This window comes from Atractosteus spatula, chromosome 14 (assembly GCF_055471065.1).
Source record: "Atractosteus spatula isolate fAtrSpa1 chromosome 14, fAtrSpa1.hap1, whole genome shotgun sequence".
NCBI lineage: Eukaryota > Metazoa > Chordata > Actinopteri > Semionotiformes > Lepisosteidae > Atractosteus > Atractosteus spatula.
The window spans coordinates 30,451,505-30,476,317 of NC_142719.1; the positions used below are offsets into that span (position 1 = coordinate 30,451,505).

The 24,813-nt window shown below is 46.3% G+C and overlaps 1 protein-coding gene across 1 annotated transcript in view; it reads right to left on the minus strand.

Moving 5' to 3' along the window:
* Window positions 1-3,829: 3,829 nt before the first annotated feature.
* sh3tc2 (SH3 domain and tetratricopeptide repeats 2) overlaps window positions 3,830-24,813 on the minus strand; it is a 33,442-nt gene continuing 12,458 nt past the window's right edge. The window contains exons 7-23 of the mRNA XM_088933423.1: window positions 21,263-21,361; window positions 19,505-19,609; window positions 19,018-19,145; window positions 18,394-18,499; window positions 17,578-17,721; window positions 16,386-16,581; window positions 15,189-15,262; window positions 14,236-14,431; window positions 13,617-13,750; window positions 13,299-13,349; window positions 11,285-13,015; window positions 10,822-10,999; window positions 9,191-9,341; window positions 8,357-8,479; window positions 7,870-8,020; window positions 5,995-6,191; window positions 3,830-4,844 (exon numbers count right to left, since the gene is read on the minus strand). Coding sequence (XP_088789549.1) covers window positions 4,635-4,844; window positions 5,995-6,191; window positions 7,870-8,020; window positions 8,357-8,479; window positions 9,191-9,341; window positions 10,822-10,999; window positions 11,285-13,015; window positions 13,299-13,349; window positions 13,617-13,750; window positions 14,236-14,431; window positions 15,189-15,262; window positions 16,386-16,581; window positions 17,578-17,721; window positions 18,394-18,499; window positions 19,018-19,145; window positions 19,505-19,609; window positions 21,263-21,361 — 3,974 coding nt within the window. The 3' untranslated portion in view covers window positions 3,830-4,634. The remainder of the gene's footprint in view (window positions 4,845-5,994; window positions 6,192-7,869; window positions 8,021-8,356; window positions 8,480-9,190; window positions 9,342-10,821; window positions 11,000-11,284; window positions 13,016-13,298; window positions 13,350-13,616; window positions 13,751-14,235; window positions 14,432-15,188; window positions 15,263-16,385; window positions 16,582-17,577; window positions 17,722-18,393; window positions 18,500-19,017; window positions 19,146-19,504; window positions 19,610-21,262; window positions 21,362-24,813) is intronic.

The window sequence follows — 24,813 nt, forward strand, 5'->3', positions numbered from 1 at the left end:
ACTGCTGAACCAGGAATGCAGTAATGTACAGTAAGCACTGCTGGAATTGTCAGAGTTAAATGGAATGTTCAGCTTTAACACTCCACCATCTTGTCCCCATCCGGACCGACACAGAATCTGCAGTTAACGGTGTACTTTATGTTACCATTAACAAGATACTTTGAAATGTTTCTCACAGTATCGCAAATGCTAAATACAACCATTATGTTTGTTTTCACAGCAGTGAAACTATTGTTTAACAAACAAAGACCCCGGACTGGAAACAAACAAAAACAAATGAACAGCATAATGTTAAAAACAGCAGTTCAAAAGAAACAGGTGCATTATAAATATTTTTTACCAGCAAAGTCAAGCAGACTATACAGTATATTACAAGACAGCCCAACCTAAGCTTTTCAAGGTTACAACAGACTCAACAGCATAAATAAAATGAATCTTTTTTCATAGAATTATATACTGTATCTACAGCAGCATTTCAGTTTAGAGACGCAACAAAGTCCTTCAATAATTTATAAATTCTCCTGGAAAATACGATCTCAGAAGCAAAAATACGCCAAGATAAAAACCGTTGTCTCCTACCTTGATTTATCAATTAAAACAAAATCACGTGCAAGCCAAATACGCTCTGTTAAAAATGGCTGCCAAAGCCCCCTTATCTTTTCAATTCGACCGCCTAAGAAAAAAGTTGATCTAATAGGTAGAATTAGCTGTCATTCAAGCAGATTCTGGCCATTCAGAGTTTTAGGAAGGTTCTTAGCCGTCCTTTAACTGCAGTTTGTTTCTGTCAATGACGTGAAAAAAGATCACAGTCACTTGTCAATCTGTCATAAGTACATACCAGAAGTGTGCAAAATAGTGCACAAACACACCTTTTTCTCCATATACTGTACACTATAAATAGGTTCTCTGGCACTGCCAGAAGTCGACACAATAGAAAAAAAAACAGTGAACGATTTATTATTTAGTTTATTTATTTATTTCACTTTTTTGAAAAGCAGAGAAAATCATTTCAAATCCTGTCCTCATACAAAATCTCAACTCTCACATTTTTATCCAAGGTAGTAGAAATATAAGACAAGACCTGGAATTGGAAATCTACGTCCTAGGCATGCCATAACTTGAGAAATTGACGTGATGAAGTAAGAGAATAAAATTTGTTTATTTTTTTCTGTTTTTTTTTTAGTTCCTACTTTCTAACGTGTATACTGAGAAAAACATCTGCAGGTTTAGACTGGATGTCGAAAGGATGCCCTATAATTAAATACTCTAACCAGGTCTGTACTGTGTACACTTGCCAAGATAATTTAAGTTGATTGTTGATGGGTACCTCCATTCCAGAAGAACATTGACCTTGAGTTCCGGCCGGGGGAAGGGTTAATACAATCTTGTTGAGTAATATTCAGAACAATAACGCCCTCTGCTGTATGACTTATGTAATAGAAACAACTATTCTGTAGGCGTTGTAATGCTGCAGTGTTATATTCAAAATTTATCTCCTACTGGAATTCTGAGTAATTTTTTCAGCATAGCACAGAGAAGAGATTAAAACTCACTTCTGAGCTTCATTAACAAAAGCAGAAGCAAATCGGGCTTCTTATTCTCAAATCAGTTTTTCTCATTGAAATTAGAGTATTCCTACTGCCAAACTACATACAAATCAGAGACAATCAGGAGACCAGAGTGGGGTTCAGTCCTCCTGCAGCCCCATGGTACACAGATCAGGGGAGGAGAGAGAAACTGTACAAGACCAGAGTGGGGTTCAGTCCTCCTGCAGCCCCACGACACACAGATCAGGGGAGGAGAGGGAAACTGTAAAAGACCAGAGTGGGGTTCAGTCCTCCTGCAGCCCCACGACACACAGATCAGGGGAGGAGAGAAACTGTACAAGACCAGAGTGGGGTTCAGTCCTCCTGCAGCCCCACAGCACACAGATCAGGGGAGGAGAGACACTGTACAAGACCAGAGTGGAGTTTACTCAGGTGTTACCAGGGTTAACACACTTAATCTTAAGAACGGCGATGTAGGATCAGTAGTGAACAGGACCTCTGTTTAATGTCTCAGTTCATATTATTATATGAAACATTATAGCTGAAAGCAATTAAAAAATACAAAATCATACTGTATAGAAACAGTGGCTTATTGATCCCACCATGTCATCCCACACTTTGATGTAACTGTGCAGAATCAAGGAAAGACTGGGCCATTTCACAGGCACAGGAACTGCACAATTCCACCAGGCTTTGCTCTTTGTGTCTCTGTCCAGCTCTTGACAAAGACTACAAATTTGTGTAGTCCTCTGAGCTGAATCCTTTTGTCTTGCATCATGAATCGATCAGAAATAGAGAAATAGTCATTTCATAGTTTGTTGATGTAGACCAGCAAAATCAAAGTCAAAAGACATTCACCTTTCTGCCAACAGAAGAACCTACCTCGGTGAAGTAGGTTTCTCCCAACATTACCATGACAAATGAACCTTTCTCCCAGATTTCTCCTCAATACTTTGCTGACTCAAAAACATATACTGTAGCTACTGTATGTAATTACCTCCCATCAATTTTCTACCTGCTTCATCCAGTCCAGGGTAAGTCCTGGCAAGAAATGGCACAAAGTCAGATACACCTTGGACAGGATACCAGTCCATTACAGGACCGCGCAGTCACAAACACACTCACACCAGGCCCAGCTTACCCAGAAGCCAATTAACCCACCAGTATGTCTTTGGACTGCAGGAGGAAACCCACATGAACACAGGGAAAACATACAAACTCCACACAGACAGCACTCCAGCGCCAGAATTGAACCCAGGGCCCCAAGCTGCAAAGCAGCCATGCTAAACGCTATGCCACCAAGCCAACCTCATAAGTAACATTAACAAAATATTGTGTGATCCTGGCAACTGTATGAAATGGACTAAAACAAAATTAAACTTTTCCCATTGACAAGACTACCCTCTTCCCCCCTAGAAACTGAGTCTCAGGTATTTTCAAAGCAAGTACAGTAAATGTGTTTTCATGGGTCATTTTCAGTGCTTGCAAGCCAAGGAAAAAGAAAGTCATAACTTCCATTACAATAATCTAACTACAGTACCTCTAAGAAGACATAAGGCTAACAGACTATCACTGTAATACAAACAGATAGTAGGTTTTGTAAATGATCCTATTATGTGAAAAAGCAAGTTAATTGTATCCACTATTGTTGTAGTTGTGTTATCCTTGTGGTATTCTTTAGGTAATGTAGTTATGTTAAGACATAACTTTAACAATAGCCCATGTTTTAGAAGCAAAATATTAAAGTATCAGAGGCAATTACACCCGATATCCACAAGGTGGAAACAAATACCAACTTTAATCAATTTGCAATGAGCTAGATAAATGTAAGTCAAGTTTTGTCAAACTAAAAATGTACAACATTGAAAACAATGCATATTAGTTTTTATTTATATATCCTTTTGGAGATTAAGTTTTGCCACCTGACCACCTGGATAATCAAACTGCTTCACATATAACACAAACATGAGTGTGAATGACTCTTACACAATACCGCAAGACTGATCCAGCTAAGATATTAGGACAGTCCGGGCAAAAACTAAAATTTTGTAAGCTATCGGCTATCGAGAAATCTATTCTGTCATATCTACTTTGAGAGTTTGATCTCCTTCCGCTTCTCTGATAAGACCTTTTTTATGTGTTGTGTGTACCTGGTGGTTTTTTAAAGTGCTTTTATTCCTGGTAGTCCTCAAACTCTTAAGCCTTACAACTACTGTTGGTATGTTCAGTGAAACACAGGTGTTACCCAACAAGCCAACCCATTGTTGAATCAAAACCACGGATAAAAGACAAGAATAGTTTATTGTCAATAGAAAATGCATTACAGAAACTCATTTAAGAAATTCCTGGACTTTGAATCTTTTCACAGGTAAAAGGTAACATTCAAAATGGAAAACAACAGAGGTCTTCTCTTACAAGGCAATCCTCAGACACCCCCATTAAATAGTATTTATACAAGCAAAAACATTTAGTGCAAAACTAACAATAGTTTTCCAGTGTTTTCCATTCTATATTAACCTTATTTTACAAATTCTGTACAGATCGTTTCATTACCTATAGTTAAATATTTGCCTTAGTACATATTGTTTCTTAAGATGTGCATATTTACACAGAAACAGATTAGAAATGTACAGCAGTTTTTAACACGATTCCTCTGGGCCAGCTGCTGCCTTTAATGTCATTTCTCCTGCTTCAGAGCCCTTTGTCACAGTGAAAGAAGCAGACGAGAGTAAAAGCATCACTTACAGCACATTTGGCTGCAACTCTAATGAAAAGGTTGAATGAAACTGAAGGGTTTTCTTGAACATTTCGACAGCTCTAGTCTGGTAAGAGAGTCAAGGGAGAATTTAGGGTTTTGTTGAAAATACATAACACCGTTCATGCCTTACGCATTAAAGTCTAAATCAGCATTGCATATTTACAGCACAAAACTGCACCTGGCTTCAAACGCTGTTTGTCTTCCCCCAGGTCAAAGCTGGAGAGGCCTACAGCGTAGCTCACGAGTGTTAGAGCAGAAGGAGCAGTTCTGTGCTCCGTGTGTCTGTGTCCTTTTGAAACAGCCGGAATTCCTTTTCCTGGTCTCTCCGGCTATGGAGCAGCGTCTGTGTCTCCAGCCAGTTCCTTCCTGAGGGCCTGCGCACAGCTCCTGTAGTGCTGGCAGAGCGCCTCGTCAGCCATGTGGCTGGAGTGTATCTCCGCCAGCTTCATGTACACGACGTACAGGCCCTCGGGGTCCCCGCCGTCCTCCAGGGCCGCGGCGAGGGCCAGGTGGAAGTAGCCCATGGCGTCGAAAGCGTCCTGGAAGACAGCAGCACCACGCGGATCAGCCACAAAGGACAGAACCAGAGCCTCCCCCCAGTAAAGCACACGAGCTCTCCCGTCCTTTACTGAAGACGAGTGCGTCTGAGACTGCTTGTGCCTGGATCAGGGGACCTGGTCACCACTATGAGGGTTACAGCCTTACTAACAGTGTATGCCTGCAGATCCAGCCTCTCTGCCATGAGGAACAGAAAGGGTGTGCCAAGCAAAGAAAGAGGCCAACCTTGAGCTTAAAGGCTCATCGGGCCCAGGCTTTTCCTGGGATTCATAGTGTTAAGACAACTAGGAGTATGTGGCTCCCCACTGGATCGGACACTTTCCATCACAGGGTTACACCCCTCAGTTCTGGTCTCCATTTCTACAGCTGGGAGGACTGGAGCAACTGGGTGTAAAGTGCCTCACTCAGGGGCACAGCAGGTTCGGCTGCAGGTTCTGAAAGCTTGCTCTGTGCTGCCCTGATTGTGTGCTCAGTGAGGCCACAAAGAAGAGCACTGTGGGAGTTCATGAAACTGAACAGCTTTGCCAACTCTGCCTCGCCACACGTCCCTATTCTCGTCATCATTCATCTGCCCGGGCTCAAAAAAACAAATGCCAACACCTTGGTGCATCAAACCACTTAATCCGGCCTTATAAATAGCTGCTGTGTTTCGCTGGACTGTGGTAAATTAAGCTATGTGGCCAAACTGGGCTTCAGATACTGGCCTCTTCATGTTAAAAAAGATGGGCAACGTTAAGCTATAGGTACAGCGCAGCTGCCTCTACACATTCCTGAACATCCTTAAAGATACGCCAGCAATATATTAAATCTGAAAGCTCATTCCCTTTCAGGCACATTAGTATAATTTCTTACCTGTAGCCACAGCAATAGAGGGATTAGGCAGCCGAATCACATTGAGCACTAAAGTACTGTCCTACTGCATTGAGCTAAAGTTAATGTGAAGCTGCTCAGCTGGCAGCTAACTAAAGGCGTGCGTCACCAGTGAGTCAGTTCTTGACCTTCTGTTGTTTTAAGCATTATCAATAAAATAAAAAAATCCTAAAGAGAACAGCACATAATCATTGTCCAACAGGGACATTGGCCACTACTAATGAACCCAAAAGGGCCTGAAAGGAATCTCAGGGCTCTTACTTTTAGCCTGTGCAGAGTCAGGTCTCCCAGTCGGCAGTAGGCTTTGACAAAGTATCTGGCCTCCAGGGGCGAGTGCAAGACATGAGGGCTCAGAGACACAGCCTTTAGGTAATAGTTCTCGGCCATCTCATACTGCTGCAGAGAGTAGTACACTGTCGCCAGGCGGTGGAAGGCTGCTCTCTCTTTCAGGCGGTCTCCTGGAAAACAAAACACATTTGGAGACTTTTCACCAGGTTTCTTGCTTTATGCATTTTACTTGCATTTCCTTAGATAGTAATTAATAAACAGTGAAACAGTTTTTCATCTCAAAGCACTTTGTACTAGAAGGGCACCCCCTTCATCCATACTTCACTGAAGCACAGCACCCACCTGTAATATTCACAATACTGACCGATATCATTACTGAATTATGATTACAATACAATGTATTATAGACAAATATTAATACTGAACACAAATATGTAACACTGAATTCACATACTGGTGCACAATGAAAATGTAACATTCCATGTTTTACTTCAAAACACGTTGTGTACATACATTATTAGTAAGTAAGTAGCTAAGTTATTTGATTGATTGAGTATTGAATACTGATTGAGTATTGCTCCTTGGGGTATTGAAATACTGAACTCAGGTCATGTAATTTCAAAGAAATGTCAAGTGCTCAGTGTTTGGAGTGAAAATTGTCAAAATGAGTTGATTAGGAATCTGTCTAAAAAGACATTTATTTAATGCAAGAATGAAGAAAGACAGGACCATGCCCAGCTTGAGTGATGAGGATGCTATAGTGGCCATCAGTGTGCTTACAGGCCACACATCGGTGAGAGAAGTTGTCTGAAGAATGAGGTGATCTGCACTGACCACCAGCAGACTAGCTCAGAAAAAAAGAAAAAGGCTCCGTGCGGGCAGGGCCATGTCCTGGGGAGCTGTCAGCACATCAGCTAGGGACCATCACATGCGCCTGATCCGCCTATCTACAGAATCATTCTCAGTCTGCAGTGATTACAGCATTAGACATTCCAAAGAAAAATAACCTGTACATCAGCAAAACAACCTTAGCTCCCAAGCAAGTGACATAATTGGAGGTCGTTCGGTGATAATGCAGCCTAGGGATGAAATTAAAATCTTCTGTCAGCCAGAGAACAACTGTGATTGTGGCTAGGAGAGTGATTTTATTCCCCAAGGAATTTGCTGTGCCCTTGCAGATCTGAAGGAATACAATGTATGTGGAGATAAAAATGGTGCTATGCTACCTGTGCTGTTGTTCATGCTAACCAGCTGGGGAGAGGCAGATGTGTGATGAAGTCAGGAGGAATTTCCTTTAGCACAAGAACGACTCACTGATACACTGACAAAGTCTTTGAATGAACAGTTTCGCAGTTCCTGCAAGACAGACCTGAAGTATTGATATTCCAGCAGGACAATGCAAGACCACACACTGCTGGGATTACAATGGCATGATTTCAAGAAAACACCCAAGAGGTCTTGCTGTGGCCAGCTTTTCTGTCTGACTGGAGTCCAAGAGATCACCTGTGGTACTAGCTTGCCAATGCTGACTGCAGCTGCACAGCAAAATTTGTACTGAACACCCCACAGCGATCTGTCAAGAGGCTTATTAGATCTGTGTGTCAACACTGCCAAGATTGTGTTAATGTTCAAGGAAGTTACAGCAATGCTGACTAAAGATTTCAATATGACAGTGTGTCTACGTGAATACTGAAAACTCACCATGATTCTCTGACATTTTCTATAATTTGGTATAAGATCTAGATTTGATGAGATGCATTAGACCTGAGTGTTGCATTTCTTTTGTGCATCACTCTATGTTACAAAGTGCTGCACGGCACTATCATGCAATGTTCAGACCATGCATACCTGTCATTGTGCTGACTTGCACGGCTAGGGTGGCATACTGCAATGCTTCCTCATACTGCTTCAAATTCATTAGCAGCTCGGTGAGTTTATTAAGCAGGCGCGCCTCTGAGGAGATATCTCCAAAACTTCTTGCAAGAGGAAGAGCCCCATCCTGCGCACAGAATTGAACACATTAGGAATTGACAGCACACCGGCTACAAACGGAAATCCAATAATGAACATACTTTCACTAAAAAACTAGAAAGTAGTTTTATGTTTATGTTTATGTTCTTCAACTCAAACCAGACAGTTTCTCTGTTCATAATCCACAGACACCAATGGTATGGAGATAGATAGAAAATCAATTTTTGAAAAATACAAAAAAACATCATTGCTGTTTTAAGCATTCCACTGGTGTCAGTAATGAAAGCATATAAAGATTTCAGTACTTCTTTTCTTGCCCTTCGTTTTGAGTAGGCAGGCATTACCAGTAGATCACACTGCCTACCCTGTAAAATGCCAGCGCTGCACTTCGATTTCTTTGGCCTTTGAAAAACACGTCTCCGGCCTCCTCGTATATATTCATTGCGAAACAGGAATCATTCACTCTCAGAGCTGTTTTTACGGCAGCCTGTATTAGAGATAAGGAGAGGAACACAAGTTTAAAGGACACAGTCTCAGGATAACAAAAGGAATTCCGTATGCAACAGCAGCAGTGTGTGTGTGTCTGAATGCCAAGTGTGTGAAAGCTGAGAGACAATAGTCAGAGCTATAATCAGGCAGTACTCCAGCGGGCACCCAGAGAGCTTCCTCCCTTATCTATGCAAGTGCACTTCAGATTTCATGTGACTTCTGTCTGTCTTCCAAGTGCTGGCCTTTTCCTAAAGCTAGACATTGAATTGATTCAGATGACTGAATTACTTATTTCCACTGCTACACTCCGATTCTTTTTAAGCTTACAGGATGGGTTCTGGCTGAGAGCTACAAATCGAGAAATACAATTTTCAATCAAGCTATTTAAGAATGCATAGCCATACACCCATCAACCTGTCAAGGTTTGTGCAAAGCTAATAATGTTTATGGGTTTTATAGCTTCTACTAAGCCATGCATAAATACCACAGTGCAAAAAATATAAAATCAAATTTAGAGAAAGAAAATATCAGAAACCTGTGGACTGAATCTTTCACACAGGGTTTATTCTACAGATGGCTGTAGAATGTAAATGTGGACTGTTTCAGTGCAGACATTGATACTGCAGTGCCGCAGATTAATGGTGATCAATGGCGGATTAATCATTCTGGATAAACGGTGCAGCCTGTTCACACAGCCACAGCCTTGTACCTGGAGGTACATCTCTGCCAGCTCGTCCTCCTGGATAAGGTAGTAGATTCTCCCGACTTGAAGCCAGGTCTCTGACTCCTCCTCCTTCTTCCCCAGGTCAATGGATATTCTCAGGCTCTGCTTGGTGTAGTCCAAGGACTTCCTTGAAGACCTACAAGCATGGCACACTAAAATGTCATTCTGTATTTGGTAACAACATAGCCCGGCTGTGCAAAACGCCCTGGCAGTCAGAGACACAATAAGCAGAGCTCACCAATTGTCAATAAGCAGCCAATATTAAGTGTTGAGGTGGCTCATCCATACCTATTTAATTAATTAATTCAATAATAATAATAATAATAATAATAGTGCCTTACACTTAAATAAAGAATTACTGCTTTTCTGGACACTACAATCAAAGATCTTTACAGGTAATGGGGACTCCCCTCCACCACCACCAGTGTGTAGCCCCAAACTAGATGATGTGATGGCAGCCATAGTGCACCAGTACACTCACCACACACCAGCTCTCAGTGGGGAGGAGAACAAAGTGATTAAGCCAGTTCAGAGATGGGGATTATTAGGAGGCCATGACTGGTAAAGGCCAGGGGGAAAATTTGGCCAGGATGCTGGGTAACACCCCTACTCTTTTCAAGAAACACCCTGGGATTTTTAATGACCACATTAGAGAGAGAGTCAGGACCTTGGTTTATGTCATATCCAGAGGACAGCGCCTTTTTACAGTTTACACTATACTGGGGCATTAGGACCCACACAGACCACATGTTGAGCGCCCCCTACTGGCCCTACGAACACCTCTTCCAGCAGCAACCTTAGCTTTCCTAGGAGGTCTCCCATTCAGGTTCCGGCCAGGCTCACACCTGGTTAGTTTCAGTGGGCTGCCAGGGCGAGTTGCAGAGTGATAAAGCTGCTTCATTTGCATCTGATTGTTCCTTATTGTTATCATTCATCAAGCTAAATGGGTTGATGTACCACAAAACATGAATCAGACAGACCTAACTGTGACCTTGCAGCTAAATGGCTAAAATGTCTGTTGAAGACCATCACAGGCTTGTGCTTCTTCATAAAGGAGGAGATATACTGAGTGAAAGCAATGGCATCGCAGTAGAAAATATAATTGTGGGGAAGAAACACAGTATTAGAAAAACATTCTGACATCCGATTGCTGTAAGTATCTTACTTGCACCTGTCCAGTCTGCAGGAGCTGGTTCATCTGCAAACACCAATGCAGGACTCATGACAGCCACTGCAGTGGACCTCTTGGCCACATATTAGCACAGAACTTTAGGTTTCAGCCATTTCCTCTCTTCTCCTACAAGCACGATACCAAACCGTTCTCCAGGGTTAGATGGAAACTAACACACCCTCAGATTGAACTTGTTTGCTCTCATTTGCAAGAATGATGCTTCTGAAAATCAAGCATGGTGTGGTTTTCTAGTGCAAAACCTGTAACCTGACCTGCAGTCGGGTGCCTTTTCTTTACATCAGACTCATTCAGTTGGCTCTATGTTCCCCTTTTCCTTTAACCTGTGAGCTCATGTTCCTTGTAGATGCCTACTGTTCAGCATCGACTGTTTGGTTTTGAAAGCCCAAAGCAGATAAAGCAGTTGTCCAAAAGAAGCTGAACTTACTTCTCCGTGTTGAGGGACAAGTAGAGCTCACTGAGGGTCTCCAGAAACTCTCCTTCCAGCCTCTTATCCTTCAGCTCCCGGGACAGAGACACACAGTACTCATAGTAGATTATACACTGCCCGTAGAACAGCATTTTTGCATACAAACGGCACAGTAGTTTAGCCACGACTAATTGGCCTATGGGAAAAAACAAACAAAAAATGAGAAATCTTCTGGACAGCACAAATGCCAGGGCTGTTTTCACTGTCTTTACGTGTTGTTACAGAAATTTTGTAGCATCTACTGTATAACCAGAATCAGCACTAACATAACTAAGTTCCTCATAGGTTTCAGGCATTCCTGAAAATGCTGTGCTAAAGCCTCAGGGCTGCAAAATGTCAGATGAGACCTTCTGTACTCTACCCAGTGTTACCTGCACCTTCGGCGCTGCCCCACTGTTATCGCTGCAGGCGGTGTACTCACTGTGCAGGTTCTTGGCCCTGATGGCGACGAGCAGCGCGGTCTCGTAGCACAGCCTGACGTCCTGAGTCCGCTGCCGGTCGGCGTAGCTTCGGCCCAGCCAGAGGTAGGCCTGCACGTGCTCGGCGTCCGCCGGGCTCTCCAGGAGCTGGGAGAAGAGCCGCAGGGCCCCGCAGAGGAACCGTTCGGCCAGCAGGGGGGCCCCCACCGACAGAGCCAGGCACCCGAGGTTGGCCAGCGCCAGCGCCTCGTTGCGCCTGCTGCCGCTCTCCCGCGAGATCCTCAGAGCGGAGTGGAAGTGCCGGCCGGCGTCCCGGACCCGCCGCTGCTTCCTGCAGCACAGGGCCAGGAGGGTGTGCACCACCCCCCGCTGGGTGGGGCTGTCGGTCTCGTGCAGCGACCGCAGGAGAGGCTGCAGCGTGCCCGTGGCGCGCCCCGGCTCCTCGGTGAGAGCCAGCAGCCAGCCCAGCAGCACGGTGGCCTCAAAGGCCTCCTCCTCGTTCATCTGCCGGCCGGCCTCCACAGCCCGCCTGGCGCAGTCCGCCGCCCCGGCCAGGGCCCCGTGCTGCTGATACACGCGCGCCAGGCTCAGGCACAGGTCCCTCTGAGTCCTCACGTCCTGCCCCCGGCTGGCGATGGCCAGGGCCTGCCGGAGGTAAATGACGATCTGCGCGGGAAGGACCTGGCCGCCCAGCCTCGCCGAGCTCCTGATGAAGAGATCGATCTTGTGGAACGCGTCCTGCAGCGACCGGCCTTGATCCGAATCCAGGCTCAGGGCCGCCAGGGACAGATAGGGTAGGTACTTCTTGTGGTAGAGTCGGCTCAGCATCCAGTTGAGATCCACGGGCGCTATGGGACCCGGAGCCGGGCCCGACCCAGGCCCCGGATCGGCAGCCTCGGCTGAGAGGGCGATGGTGAGGAACTGCAGCCGCTCGACGAAGGGCAGGGCCTCCTCGGTCTTCCCGAGCCTCAGGAAGAGGCTGACAATGAGGTAGCAGGTCCGGGCCTCCAGGTGCTTGTCGTTGGCCATGATGGCCTTGCGAAAGACGAGCTTGAGGACTTCGAACTCATCCGCGGAGCAGAAGGCGTGCTGGGGCAGGCAGAGGAGCAGGGCGGCGGCCTTCTCCAGGGTGAGGCGCAGCTTGGCCGACAGCCTCTGCTTCAGGTAGATGGCCGTGAGGTTCGTGTACAGGGCTATTAGCAGCAGGGGGTCGGCAAACCCACAGACGGGGACCCCCAGAGACTCCTCAAAGTAAACCCTCGCTTGGGAGTACTTCTGCTTTTTGGCACACATCCTGCCCAGGAGGAAGCACACTCTCCTGTGTGCCCAGGGCATCCTATGCCTCTTGGCTTCATCCCGCATGGCCTCCAGGTGCTGCAGGAGCTCGTCCTCCGAGCCGGCCCCGAACATGGTGCTCAGGGGGGCCAAGGAGAGGTCGTACAGCGGGCGGAAGCGCTCTTCAAAGCGGTCCTCGTTCAGCAGGACGGTGATGGGGTCCACGGCCTCCTCCTCTTCCTCGTCCCAGCTGTTTTCGTCGCCGAAAAACCTGGGGTCGTCCTCCGGCTCGGCCATCTCCTTGAAGGTGTCGTCGAGGCCGAAGGACAGCGGTTCGTCCTCCTTTTCCGGGCTGCTTCTCACAGTGCAGAAGGACTGTCTGGGTGAAGAATGACAAAGGGGAGATTCACTCTTCTCTGAAACAGAGCTCGTCCGGATACTGTTCGCCCCTCTGTTCTCTGAAACGGGACATGTCATGAAAAGGTCATTCGCAGTCTGTTCTGAATCAAGGTCAAACAGATTAACAGCACCTGAGCCTCTTCCATCCATTATATTCTACTGCATCCTGCTTTATCATCCTGACGGCTGGCACACTTCAGAATTTCTCATTTTCAAAAAAGTCTGAAATTTCTTCCTAAGGAATTGTGATGCAATGACTACCCTGTTAAACACTCCAACATATTCCACCAAATGTTCAGAACCTATAAAATAAGACAGATGTTTACATTTGTTTTTAATTACCTTGTTTGGGCTGGTTTATAATATACGGAATGTCTGAATTGTCCAGTCTATCTGCGGAATTAAAAACAAAGAATTAAAATGCACAGATTGTAAATATAACCATTGAGACTGAAAGGAACAATGAGTTAATCAACTTTAAAATATTTTATGCCACTATTATGCAGCCAGACTCGGCTTGTGAAATGATTGCACAGAACAATTACCATGTTGCAATGTTGTACATCAACACACGTCGCGTTAGGCAGAGAACTATGAAGTCATGCCTTATCATGAAGGGGAAGGAAGGGTGATGTTAAATCCGCGGTGTGCAGGCCTTACCTAGCCTGTAAATCGTGCTGATGTCGCTGGGGAAGAACGTGCTCAGGAGAGGAGCGTAGCACTGCTCGCTGCAGGGGTTAAACTGACAAAGCCAGGCTCTCTCCTCTTCACTCAGAAAGACCAATTGTCTGTCCCTAAAACGAGAACAAAGCCCACATTGTCGCCACAGTGAGTTTCATTTCAACGTTTTCAGCATGAAAAATCCCCTCAGCCCCCTGGGGGACAAATAACAAAAGCAAAAGAATATCTGGAAAACAGGTAACTGGATGTTGTTGCTTCCTTTAACGATAGCAACTCTGTAAATGAAGGTCACTGTAAAAGATGTGCATATACAGTACTGTACACAGGCAGCTACAACAGTATTCAGCTGACAAGCCACACCATCTCTTAATAGATGCTATATGGAGAACACATGGTTTAGGGCTGCTGGATTTGCTTACAGTAAGTGCAGCTCCTAAAAGCTGTTGCCTGACTTTCATCACTATCACAGCGTGATATCGTTGAAAAGAGAAACAACACATAGCAGATTAGAACTGGTTAGCTGGCGACTCTGTTTCAGTTTGGAGGAGCACGCACAGCGCCCACACGGGAACCGTGCTGCTCGTCCGTGAGCTCTTACAGCGGCCTGAGGCCCTCTGGCTCCACGTGGGACTTCCGGACGAGCCCAGAGTAGCCGCTGGCGAAGTGACAGCCTATAAACCACTCCAGGCTGGACAGCAGGAATCCCACGACCTCGATCAGGTCTCCCTTGCCGAAGGCCAGCTCGTCCATACAGGAGGGGCTGTGGTCCACCACAGCGACACACGTGCCTGTTCCTGCCAAGAGTGCAGCACAGGAAAAAAGAGGGGCAGAAATTAAGACCTTCACTGCACCTTTAGGAAGTTTACTTGCTCCAGTTACACCTTGTTCATTCATGCGGCTTCTTCTCGGTTTCCTACTGTCAGCTTCTTCCATAAGTTAACTGTGATATACTGAGCTTTACTCTGCTTTTGCAAAAGGTACAGCACAGTAAACCTTTATAAGACACAATCATCCTTCAGTACAGTAGGAACTGCACATTTTGTGTATTTGTTTATGTGATTTTAACCATGTACAGTATTTCCCACTTCCTGCAAGTGGGAAAAATTGTATGTAGCTTTTATGTGTTGCAATATTTCACATAAAACTCTTATTAAAAAAAGGAACTGTTATTAGTACTGATGCCACTACCGTGCACTCAGGTATGTTTAAAGATACTCTGCCCAGCCATAACCCTAACCCTAATCACAATTTTAATCCTGACCCCTGTCGCTCCATACAGTACAGTATACTCAGACTCATTTTGATGCACACCAACGGTGAGGTTGTTCTGGGGATGAAACAGCTTCTTTACACAACAGGTGGTGGGAGTGTGGAACGAACTTCCCGGCCATGTTGCTGAAACTGATCCTGTGGTTTCATTTAAGAAACAGCTGGATGAGATCTTCAGCTCAATTAAATACTAACTACCCAACTTGCTGCATGGCCTCCTCTTGTCAGTCTTATGCTCTCAATAAGGGCTCCTCCTGCCTGTGACCTGTCTTATGCTCTTACCTAAAGGAAGGTCAAACACGTGTTTAGTGGCTGGAGGGCCTCCAGCACTTCCTGGGTGCTTCCGGAGGAACCACCTGTGAGCAAGAAATATGTAAATTAATGCTTCAATTAAGTTCATTGTCACATTACAAAAAGGTCCCAGTGGGTACTGGGGGATTAGCTGGTGATCTAGAGGTTAGGATTCAACACTCTCATGACATGGTCCTAGTTTCATTCCCAGTCAGGGTAGAGGGGGTGTAGTGTTGAGGGTAGTGGGAGTTTGGAACAAGCTCAGCCATGTTGTTGAAGTCAATAGCCTGGATTCCTTCAGGAAACGCATGGATAAGATCCTCCAGTCAGAACAGGAGGCACGTCTTTACACAAAGAGTGGTAGGGGTGTGGAACAAGCTGCCCAGCTCTGTTGTTGAAACTGACACCCTGGTTTATGTCAACAAACAGCTGAATGAGATCCTGGGATCAATTAGCTACTAATTACCAAACGGGCTCAATAGGCTGAAAGGCCTCCTCTCATTTGTAACTGTTCTTATGTATTTAAGTTTATTCCATAATGCAGTAACATTAATTAAACATGAGGAACGCAATACTGATGTCAAGGAAGTGCAGAATATTCAGAAGGTGGAGTTTTTAAAAACAATTTAGAATCTCAATGTTTTCTATTATCATTATGTACCCACCCAACATGGAATCAATTGTCAATTGTTTCGTCACCCTGTGGCTCACATCAGTGAGGCCTGTACCACACTGGGGGAGAGAGGAGTTACAGACCGGAACATCCTCCGACTCTCCCCTTGAACTTTCCCACTGGGAGCTCTTCAGAGGAGTACACGAGCGTTTGGACCGATTGGAGGAGTGGCGTGCACCTCTCTGATGTCCCAGCTCTGGGGTCAATTCCAGACCTGAGGCGCTATCTGTGTGGAGTTTGCATGTTATCCTCCTGTTTGTGCGCATTTCCTCCTACAGTCCTAAGACTTGCTGGTAGGTTGATCGGCTTCTGGGAAACACTGGCCCTGGTGTGTGTGTGTGTGTGTGTGTGTGTGTGTGTCATGTGATGGTCTGACATCCTGTCCAGGGTACTGTATATCCTGCCTTGTGCCCTTTGCTTGCTGGGATTGGCTCTGGCTCCCCCGTGACCCCGTACTGGTTAAACCGGCGAGAAGGAGGATGGACGGAGGTATGGGAATGAGGAATTGCACTCACTGGTAGAAAGGATAAGGAAGAGGCTGCATGGCGTGGACAGGCACCAAGCCGTGCTGGCCTGTGGACAGCAGGGTGCCCTCCCACTCCGAGTCCTGCCCCACGTCCCTCACCATCACCAAGTCGTTCCTCCTGTAGGGCAGGTGCTCCTCCTCCTCGCTGTGTTTGCTGTTGAACAGAGCCTTGGCAAAGAACGACCCTGCGCGCGCACAAAACAGAGAGGGAGCTCGGCTGAAACAGGGCCTCTTGGTTTCCTGGACCCTGTCCTCTGAGTGAGGTCAAGCTCTCCCAGCGCTTTCTCCCAGCTCTGCCAAGACAGTACACCAGAACGCCTCCTCCTTTAAAACGGGTATGCTGTTAGCGATCCTGAGCCAGAATGCTGCTTCCTCTTTAATACAGAGGCTGGCAGGCTTCCTGCAAAAACAAACAGCTCGCCGACTTTATCAGACCTCAAACGGCATCAAGACATTGAGGATACTTGCAAGGATCCAAAGGCTAGAGACGCTTCTGAATAAATATGTGGAAAATGCAGGATCACAGGATTCCAGAATTCCTGCTGATCTGCCAAGTGTTGCTTCGTGGAAGGAAGAGGTCACGGCAGTACAATGCAGCTCCTTGAGAGCCTGCGAGCAAACACCATGTCTGTCTCATCAAGAGGAGGGCAGGGCTGCTGCCCTTCAATCTAGAACACACCGGATTTATCGCAAAAGGGCTTCCCACAAGTCTCATGACAAGGAACGCCTCTAGGCTGTGAGGCTGTGAAATATGCCTTGTCCATGCAGGGGTTAAAAAATTCAGTCGGGATCCATCCTGCCCTTATTCTTTTCCTTGTCCTTCAGAATCAGGACCGTGTCAGTAACCGCTTTTATTGAATTACACTATCTCTGCAAATAAATTCATATTAAATCATTCAGTTTAGGCCCTGAGTTTCTTGCTGCCACAGACATAATGTGCTCATAAATTAGAATCATTATTAGGAAATTACCATCAGTACCGCATTGCTCCCGAGATCTACATACTGTAAACAGCCCACGCTGTCAGTGTGGTGAAGGTCAGTGCGCTGGGACTGAGAGAATGTTAGCCAGTGTTAGGGTCAGGGCTCAGCGTAAATGTATTCAGTACAAGCTAATGTCTGGTCCCGCCCAGGGATCAGGGCTTCGGTGAACAGGCAGGACAGCGTGAACGAGGGTCTTGCCTTCCTCCAGGAGCAGCCCCAGGTACATGGTGGCCAGGTGGTCTTCGTCCACGCTCAGGCACATTTCGACCTCGCGGAGCAGCGCCGAGTCCAGCCAGAAGGTCTGGTCACAGAGGAAGTTCTCCAAGCACCGCGCCACATAGCCTGAGAACATCGAACCTGAGGTCTCCTTAAAAGCGACGCAACAGGAGGCACTACAGAGGCCACCATTCTGTCAACACTGGGCCTAATATGCTGTATATTGGGTTTCAATTCAATTCAATTCATTTTTATATCGCCCCCATCACAACTAGTTAGCCCCAAGGCGCTTTACAATGCAAGTGACCATACATGTTGTGAATACAGAACAGAAGACCAGAAGACAAGGGAGGAGAGAAACCAAAAACTCCCTAGTAAGGAGAAAAAAAACCCTCTAGGGGTCCAAGATCAACTGGCTGCCCAACCCCTTTGGGCATGCTAACATTATATAATTAAAAAAAAAGGATTTGGTTTCTTTTTCAGATCTAAATCCTAAACCGAACATAAATGCTAAATCAAGAATTTTACCTATAGCATTTGGCAGACCCCAGGAAGAACAACAGATCCCATTCTCTCAAGATTAACTTATGCTAAGGTGCCCTCGTTGGAACACATTATTCATTTCTGCAGAGTGCAGCTCTAATACCTTTTACTGTGAAACATCCACAAGCTGCCCCTGAGTGATAGCCAGCCTTACAGCGCAGAATGCATCCGCCTTCACACAGTCCACCCTCCACCCACTTCCATGCAGTTGCAAACCCTCACTCACGATCTCCCACAGCTCCCGCCCCTTCGTACCTAGCGACAGGTAGGTGGAGAACTTCCAGATTTCTTCCACTGTCTTAAAGGTGATGACAAAGCTATCCGTCTCCGCGTGCACAGACACGAGCCGGGCAGACAGGTCCTGCACAGAGATCAGGGTTAGCAATGCTTTAAGGTTCAAGGGTCATTCACTTGTTTTCAAAGCCCATGGTGCACCAAGATGTAAGTGCATAAATGATCAAGTGTAAGATTCCAGTGCACTGTATTTTCCGAGCTCTTGCCTACACCGAACATCCGTAAGCATACTGTACATCTGCGTGGTTACATATAAAGATGCATTCCTGATATTACCAAATGCATTCCTGTTTTTTTTCAGTGGAATTCCTTTCACTATGAAACGTGAGGAGGAAAATCACACGCACGATGAAGTTCAGTTAGTTCTTCTGCTTTTTTGTATGAATGGTGGCCTTGTTGCGTATCGTATAGTGTGCTCGCTTCAGCCACGCTGCATATTTCTGGCTCGTTCAGGCACTTTAGCATCAGTGAAAATGGAAATGGCAGTACAGTAAGTCATCTACAAGCCTGTAATAAGCCCCCCACTGGACTCGGGCCCCACTCCCCTCGGCCCCAGCTGCTGGTTCCCTGCTCCGCGGTACCGACCTTGAAGAGCTGGGTGACATCCTGGCTGTTGCTCTCCACCACCCTGAGCCGCGTGCGCACTGCCTCCTGCAGGGCGTCGTCGGGCAGCGCGCTGGATCGCCGTCGCACGCTGAAGACCAGCAGCACCTCTGCGCAGGGGAGACACGGGACACGCAGGCACTGACCTTACCGCACAAGGCAGATGGACAGCAGGGTCTGACGGCACACTGGGCTTTTACCGCATTCATGACACAGATTTGTAATTAAAGCACTGGAGAAGGAGATGGTAATAACAAAAGCATGTGGATTACTGTGGAATGTGCAGTAGTGTGCAGCAAGGGTCATTAACTTGTTTTCCAGGCCCCTGATGCACCCAAGAGTGTTTTAAGCAATGAAGATATAAATGCACGAATAATCAGCAGGTTATAATCGATGCAGTGTAATAATCAAGGCAGAACTGGTCTGGCTGGGCAAGAGCTACTTGGCTGAAGGAGACGTGGAACAGTACCTGAGGAGAATCTCTCCCCCACAGCCAGAGAAATAGTGCTGCCCCCCAGAAACGATTCCTTCTGTTTCCAGGGGTCCTCAGCGTCCGGCACCTCCTCCTCATCGCCTGGAGTACAAACACAGGACACTGGTTGTCAAATCCACTCGGCCAGGCTTGCAGTAATCATCAGCTTCATGGAGCACAGCCTCACTTTATCTGCCTTAAAACCCTCCGGGAGTCTCTCCCACTCCTGAAGAAGCCAAACTGATCCAAACAAACCCTCCTGCCCCCTAGCTGTATCCTGAACTGTAACCCTACCTTCCTGATCATCTCTAGCAGAGCCCTAAATGGAAGCCAAACATTTCAAGCAGCTGGGTTCCCACCCCACTGAAGCACTGAGTCTTCTAATGCTATAGATTTCACAGCTGCACACATCGGGTTCCATCCTCATGAACTGTCCCGGCTCGCTGATTTCATTTCAAACACAACAGCAGTGCAGAGCGCACATTCTGTAACTGTCTTCAGACCCTCTGTACAATGAATTGTGAGCAGGCCCTCTACAGAATAAATTATTGTATGCAAACTCAAAACACGTTTATCACATCGTATTTTCTACGTGGTTGCCTGTAGGGAATTCATTTCACTGAATAATCACGAAGGGATTCACCTAGCATCAGTGAATTACTGTTTCAAATCTGATTTGCCTCTGGTTTGTGGAGTTGTAAGATAGGTATTTGTTCTATAAAACAGCATGGAGAAATGGAAGTTACGGTAAGTCATCTACATTTTCACTTTTGGCGCATTTTGTCTCCCTTATCAGTCGCTAATGCCTTGACATACCCTGCTCATGTTTTGGGTGTAATGCCCTGGAAGAATTGAGCAAAAGATTTCTGCCACTTTTCTCCTTCAGAGACTGTGAACATTGCAGTCATTAATGAGTTGCACAAAGACAATTGTCCCATGGTGGTCAAACGTAGGAGTGTGACGCTTCATCAGCTTTTACAGCCAGTCTTTTTCAAATGGAAAAGATCTTTCCACGCTTGTCACTTTCTTAATCAGTGCAATTACGCAGAACAGGGTTCGGGGAAATGTGCTCGTCATCTTTAGCACGTTTGTTTAGGTTTTAATTTCAGTAATGTAACACAGGAACTGTGCATTAGTGGTCATTTCCCAGGGCTGGCTTGTAAACAGGATCTTGAAGCAGAGACCAGTCTATAAATAGCCCCCAGATGTTTGGAGTGTCACTATTCTCTGTATTTGTACAAGAGCGTACCTGAGAATCCACAGGATAAGGGAAGATGCAGAAGTCCTTTTCCATTTCAGCTACTGTCCCTAACACTAACCCTCAACACTTACTGCATGGGCTTCATGTCACCAGCGGCAGAGCTCCAATTACGCACTGTTGGCCTAATATTTGTTGAACAAAGCTGATTGAACTCAATCCTTCCAGAGGTTAAACAGTCCCTGAACAGCTGGAGCTGTGGTTTGCATTACTGCCTCAGAGTGTTGGGGCTCTGGGCTCAATTCTTGTTGTGTCCAAAGACATACCAGTAGGGTAATTGGGCTTTTGGGAAAACTGGCCCTGGTGTGAGTGTGTGAGTGTGTCTGTGTGTGCCCTGCGACACACTGGGTGTATCCTGTCTTGTGCCCATTGCGTGCCGGCTAACACTCTGGGCTCCCCCCGCGACCCTGTACTGGACAAAGAGGTTAGAAGATGGGCAAAACGTTACAAAACGGGGGAAACAAAGGAAGTCAAAGCACAGTGGTGGGCTACAGCACCTGTAGTCATGATGCCATTTCCTTGCGTGTCTTCATTGACTGTGGCCAGCGTGTAGGGCGGATCTATCCACAAGGCATCCAGCTCAGTGGATTCTTTGCCTGGGGAATACAGAAGGGTTCAGGAATGCAGCATGTCTCCCCAACCAAGAGGCATCCCTGGAGCTGAGCGGACAAGACGGTCAGGAGTCAGAGCGCAGTCTGCGAATGCTAGCCAAACTCTAAAGGCCTTGACTTGAAAATGTAACTCTTTTTCCAGGCTGAAGAGGATAATCACAATCTACATTGTTAATAGCACAGACCTCTAGACCGTGTTCCTTGGCTCTTCCAGGATCTCATAGTCTAGTCACAACAGTGATGACTAACCTGTTTCCAATCTGCTTTCCAGTGATATTTCTTATCATTGCTGCTCCCATTTACAGAGGACATTATGAATATTTTCAATCAGATCATAGACTAAGCGAACTCTTCCATGTGTAGGGCATATGCCACATTCTGTCCAAGCACTAATCTGTTTCTACGATTTCCATATCACACATTAAAAAAACATCTCCCCACCACCCCACCGGCCCGTCACAAGAACGTCAACAAAAGCCAGACTGGGACCAACCTGAAAACCAGAGGCAGTGTCCCACACAGGCACCAGTGCAGCACAGGGCCATGAGTGTCAGGCAGCCGTGTTTCAGCGAATCAGCCTGATCCCGATGGCTGGAGTAAAGGCTGACTTGCCTTTGGTTTCACAAATACTGGCGCACAGAGGGACTCTCTCCCTCCCTGTCTCTCTCTCTCTCTCTCTCTCTCTCACTCGCTCACACTGGAGCTATTTTCCCAGAGCCCCGGCTCTTGCTGCACAATGCACGCTTTGCTGGTAGTATGGCTGTGTAGGTTGTGCGGGACCTCAGCGTGCCAGTGTCTCCGTGAGCATCATGTTTCACGTGCTTTGTTGTGCGGCTTGTCGTTTTTTGATCAAACAGCAAATCACACTTTGTTCACTCTGTGCATGGCTATCGTCTGGTCCAGAGCACAGCCCAGACCTCTTCCAGATCCATCGCTTTCCTTCAGAGGAGAGCCGTGCAGCCTCACTGGAAATTAGCCCACACATACATACTGTAATACTTTTTATGCTCAGCTACTAAAATTTCCCTTCAGTGGTAAAACTCCATATAAATATTCAATACTAAAAAATGCACAGTAAAGAGATTAAATGATTAAATCTTTCCACGACCGACCAACGCACCACGAGTGCCCCTGTCGGTCATTTTGGCCAGCCAATCACGTAGCGCTGTATGACACGTTAGGATGCGTTGTGACGTAGGGAAATGCCTGCAGTACGTGTTTGTACCGCGCACTTTGAATGGCTGCATCTGTACTGTCAATGAATGAGGTGGCAGCTAAACCAGAAGAAAATCTGCCAATTTTAATTTGTAAAAGAATTGGCTGAGTACGGATTCATTGAAGCCCTTTACCATGCCTGTTTTGGTCATGTCTTGTTGTTTTGAGTTCGGTTTCAAGGGACTGCTGTGCCGTTTTTGAATTTCGACTGCCCTTAAACCCATTTCTGAGGCCTTCACGAAACTGGAAAGCAGTGACTTTCAGTCCTGAAATTTAAACTCGCTCCACGAGCTTTGATCAGTGGCTCGGCAAGCTGCTCGTAAACCCTAAATATTTTCAGAGACGTTATTTTGAAAAAACTCCTGGCAGCACAGTGCGAGCCAACGCGTCACATCATTTTCTGCTAAGTTTCCTGGGTCTACCAGACACTGGAATGTTAGCGCTGTCAAAATCCCAGAAAATGCAGGCTTTTTCTTTTGTACTGTGGGTGGAGAGAGACATACCATCCATAACTGTGATCACTCTGTGTACCCACACTCATGTCTGGTCCCTGTTGACTTCTCCACAGAAGACACTTGTTAGCCGTGTTTGTTTCTGGGTTTTCAACGGATCCCTCACAGGGGGGTCTGAAGAACAATGATGCCAAGCATTTCATTCACCAGCAAGGCAGAGAAGTCAAACTCCCATTCCTTAGCAGCTCGATCCATTCCAGATATTGCAAGTCGCAGGCTCTGTTACGACCACGCACCGCACCTGTCCACATTAATTGCACTCATTACCTCATTTTCCAATCACGTCCCTTCCCAAACTCCTGGTTCCCACACTTCCTCGCTTGGTATTTGAGTCGCTGGCTTGTCAGTTCGCTGCTTGCTTGGGCAAACTCTCACCGCGCACTTTACCTTGAACGATTGTCCCGGATTTAGACCTCTCCCTCCGACCTTTGGATTCTGCCCTTTTGGGTGAGGCTTCCTGGACTTTGCTTTGCTTTCCCGGGTTCTAACATGTGCCGCATAGGGTCCAGCTATGGTCCAGCTATTCTTTTAACAAGAATGTTAAAAATTCAGCTTCTAGATTGTTTCTAAGCACATCGTTTTGTTTTGTTTTAAATTCTCGCCTTAATTGATACAACCCTAAATATCCCAGCTCCTTGTTATCCCAAAGACTGAGTTATGACACCCCACCCCAATCGCTCCGCTCACTGGATTCTGGTTGGCACTGTGTCCCCTAGACAAGACATCACACCTTGGGTGAGCGGGCTGTCTACGGTTAAGCACCTAAACCGCAGAGAACTCTGTCTGAGGCTGAGCAAAACTCCCCCCTTGGTTCTGACAGATCAGGTGAAAGCATTTTTGCATTTCCTGATTTTTGAAGTAAATTCACTGTTTTTTTTTTCTCTTTTCTATGTTTTTCTGAATCATCGCGGGTGATATAACATGCTGGTTAGTTAAGTGGCTTCTGGGAAAATTGGTCCTGGTGTGAGTGTGTCTTCAGTTGTGTGTGAGTCTCCTGCGATGGACTGGTGTCCCATCCAGGGTGTACCCTGCCTTGTGCCTGTTGCTTGTTGGGATAGGCTCCAGCTCCCCCAGGACCCCAAATCGGATGAAGTGATTACAGCGTGGATGGATGCTCATTCTCCACGTGCACTGTCTTGGCATGAAAGGCGCTATATAAAAATGATTCATGCTTCGCGTGTCAGCCTGTGCCGGTTTATGAAAAAGAGGGAAACGACGCTGAAATACCAGCACAAGGTGCTTGTGTCTTCAGATGCTCACAGCTCATAAATCATAAAAGGGATCAAACTATGGTGCAATGGCAGTTTGACCTATCTCCCCATACAGCTGTGCACTCCAGCTGTTCTGCTGATGGAAAGCAGAAGCAGGCTTGCTGAAGCTCTGGCAGATTGTATACTCATCTCCACCCCTGAGAACTACAGAACTCTTCTGCCAGGGCTCTTCATCAAAGCTGGTAAAGCCCTTCAAGCTCAAACATCAATACAGCAAAGTACAGTAATGTATATTAAAGTACAGGATGTGCTACACTGCCATGACAATCAAGCTGAATAATTCATTAGAAACGTTTGCCCTGTGAAAGTCAGGAGAATATGAATGTTGAAGGCCAGGTCTACTACCTCTGCTTCTCAATAGCAGGGTTTTGCTGACGCGAGCTGTTGAATGGAGAGCACGTTAGCTGTAGCCCAACTGGGAAAAACCAGCAGCCCCAGT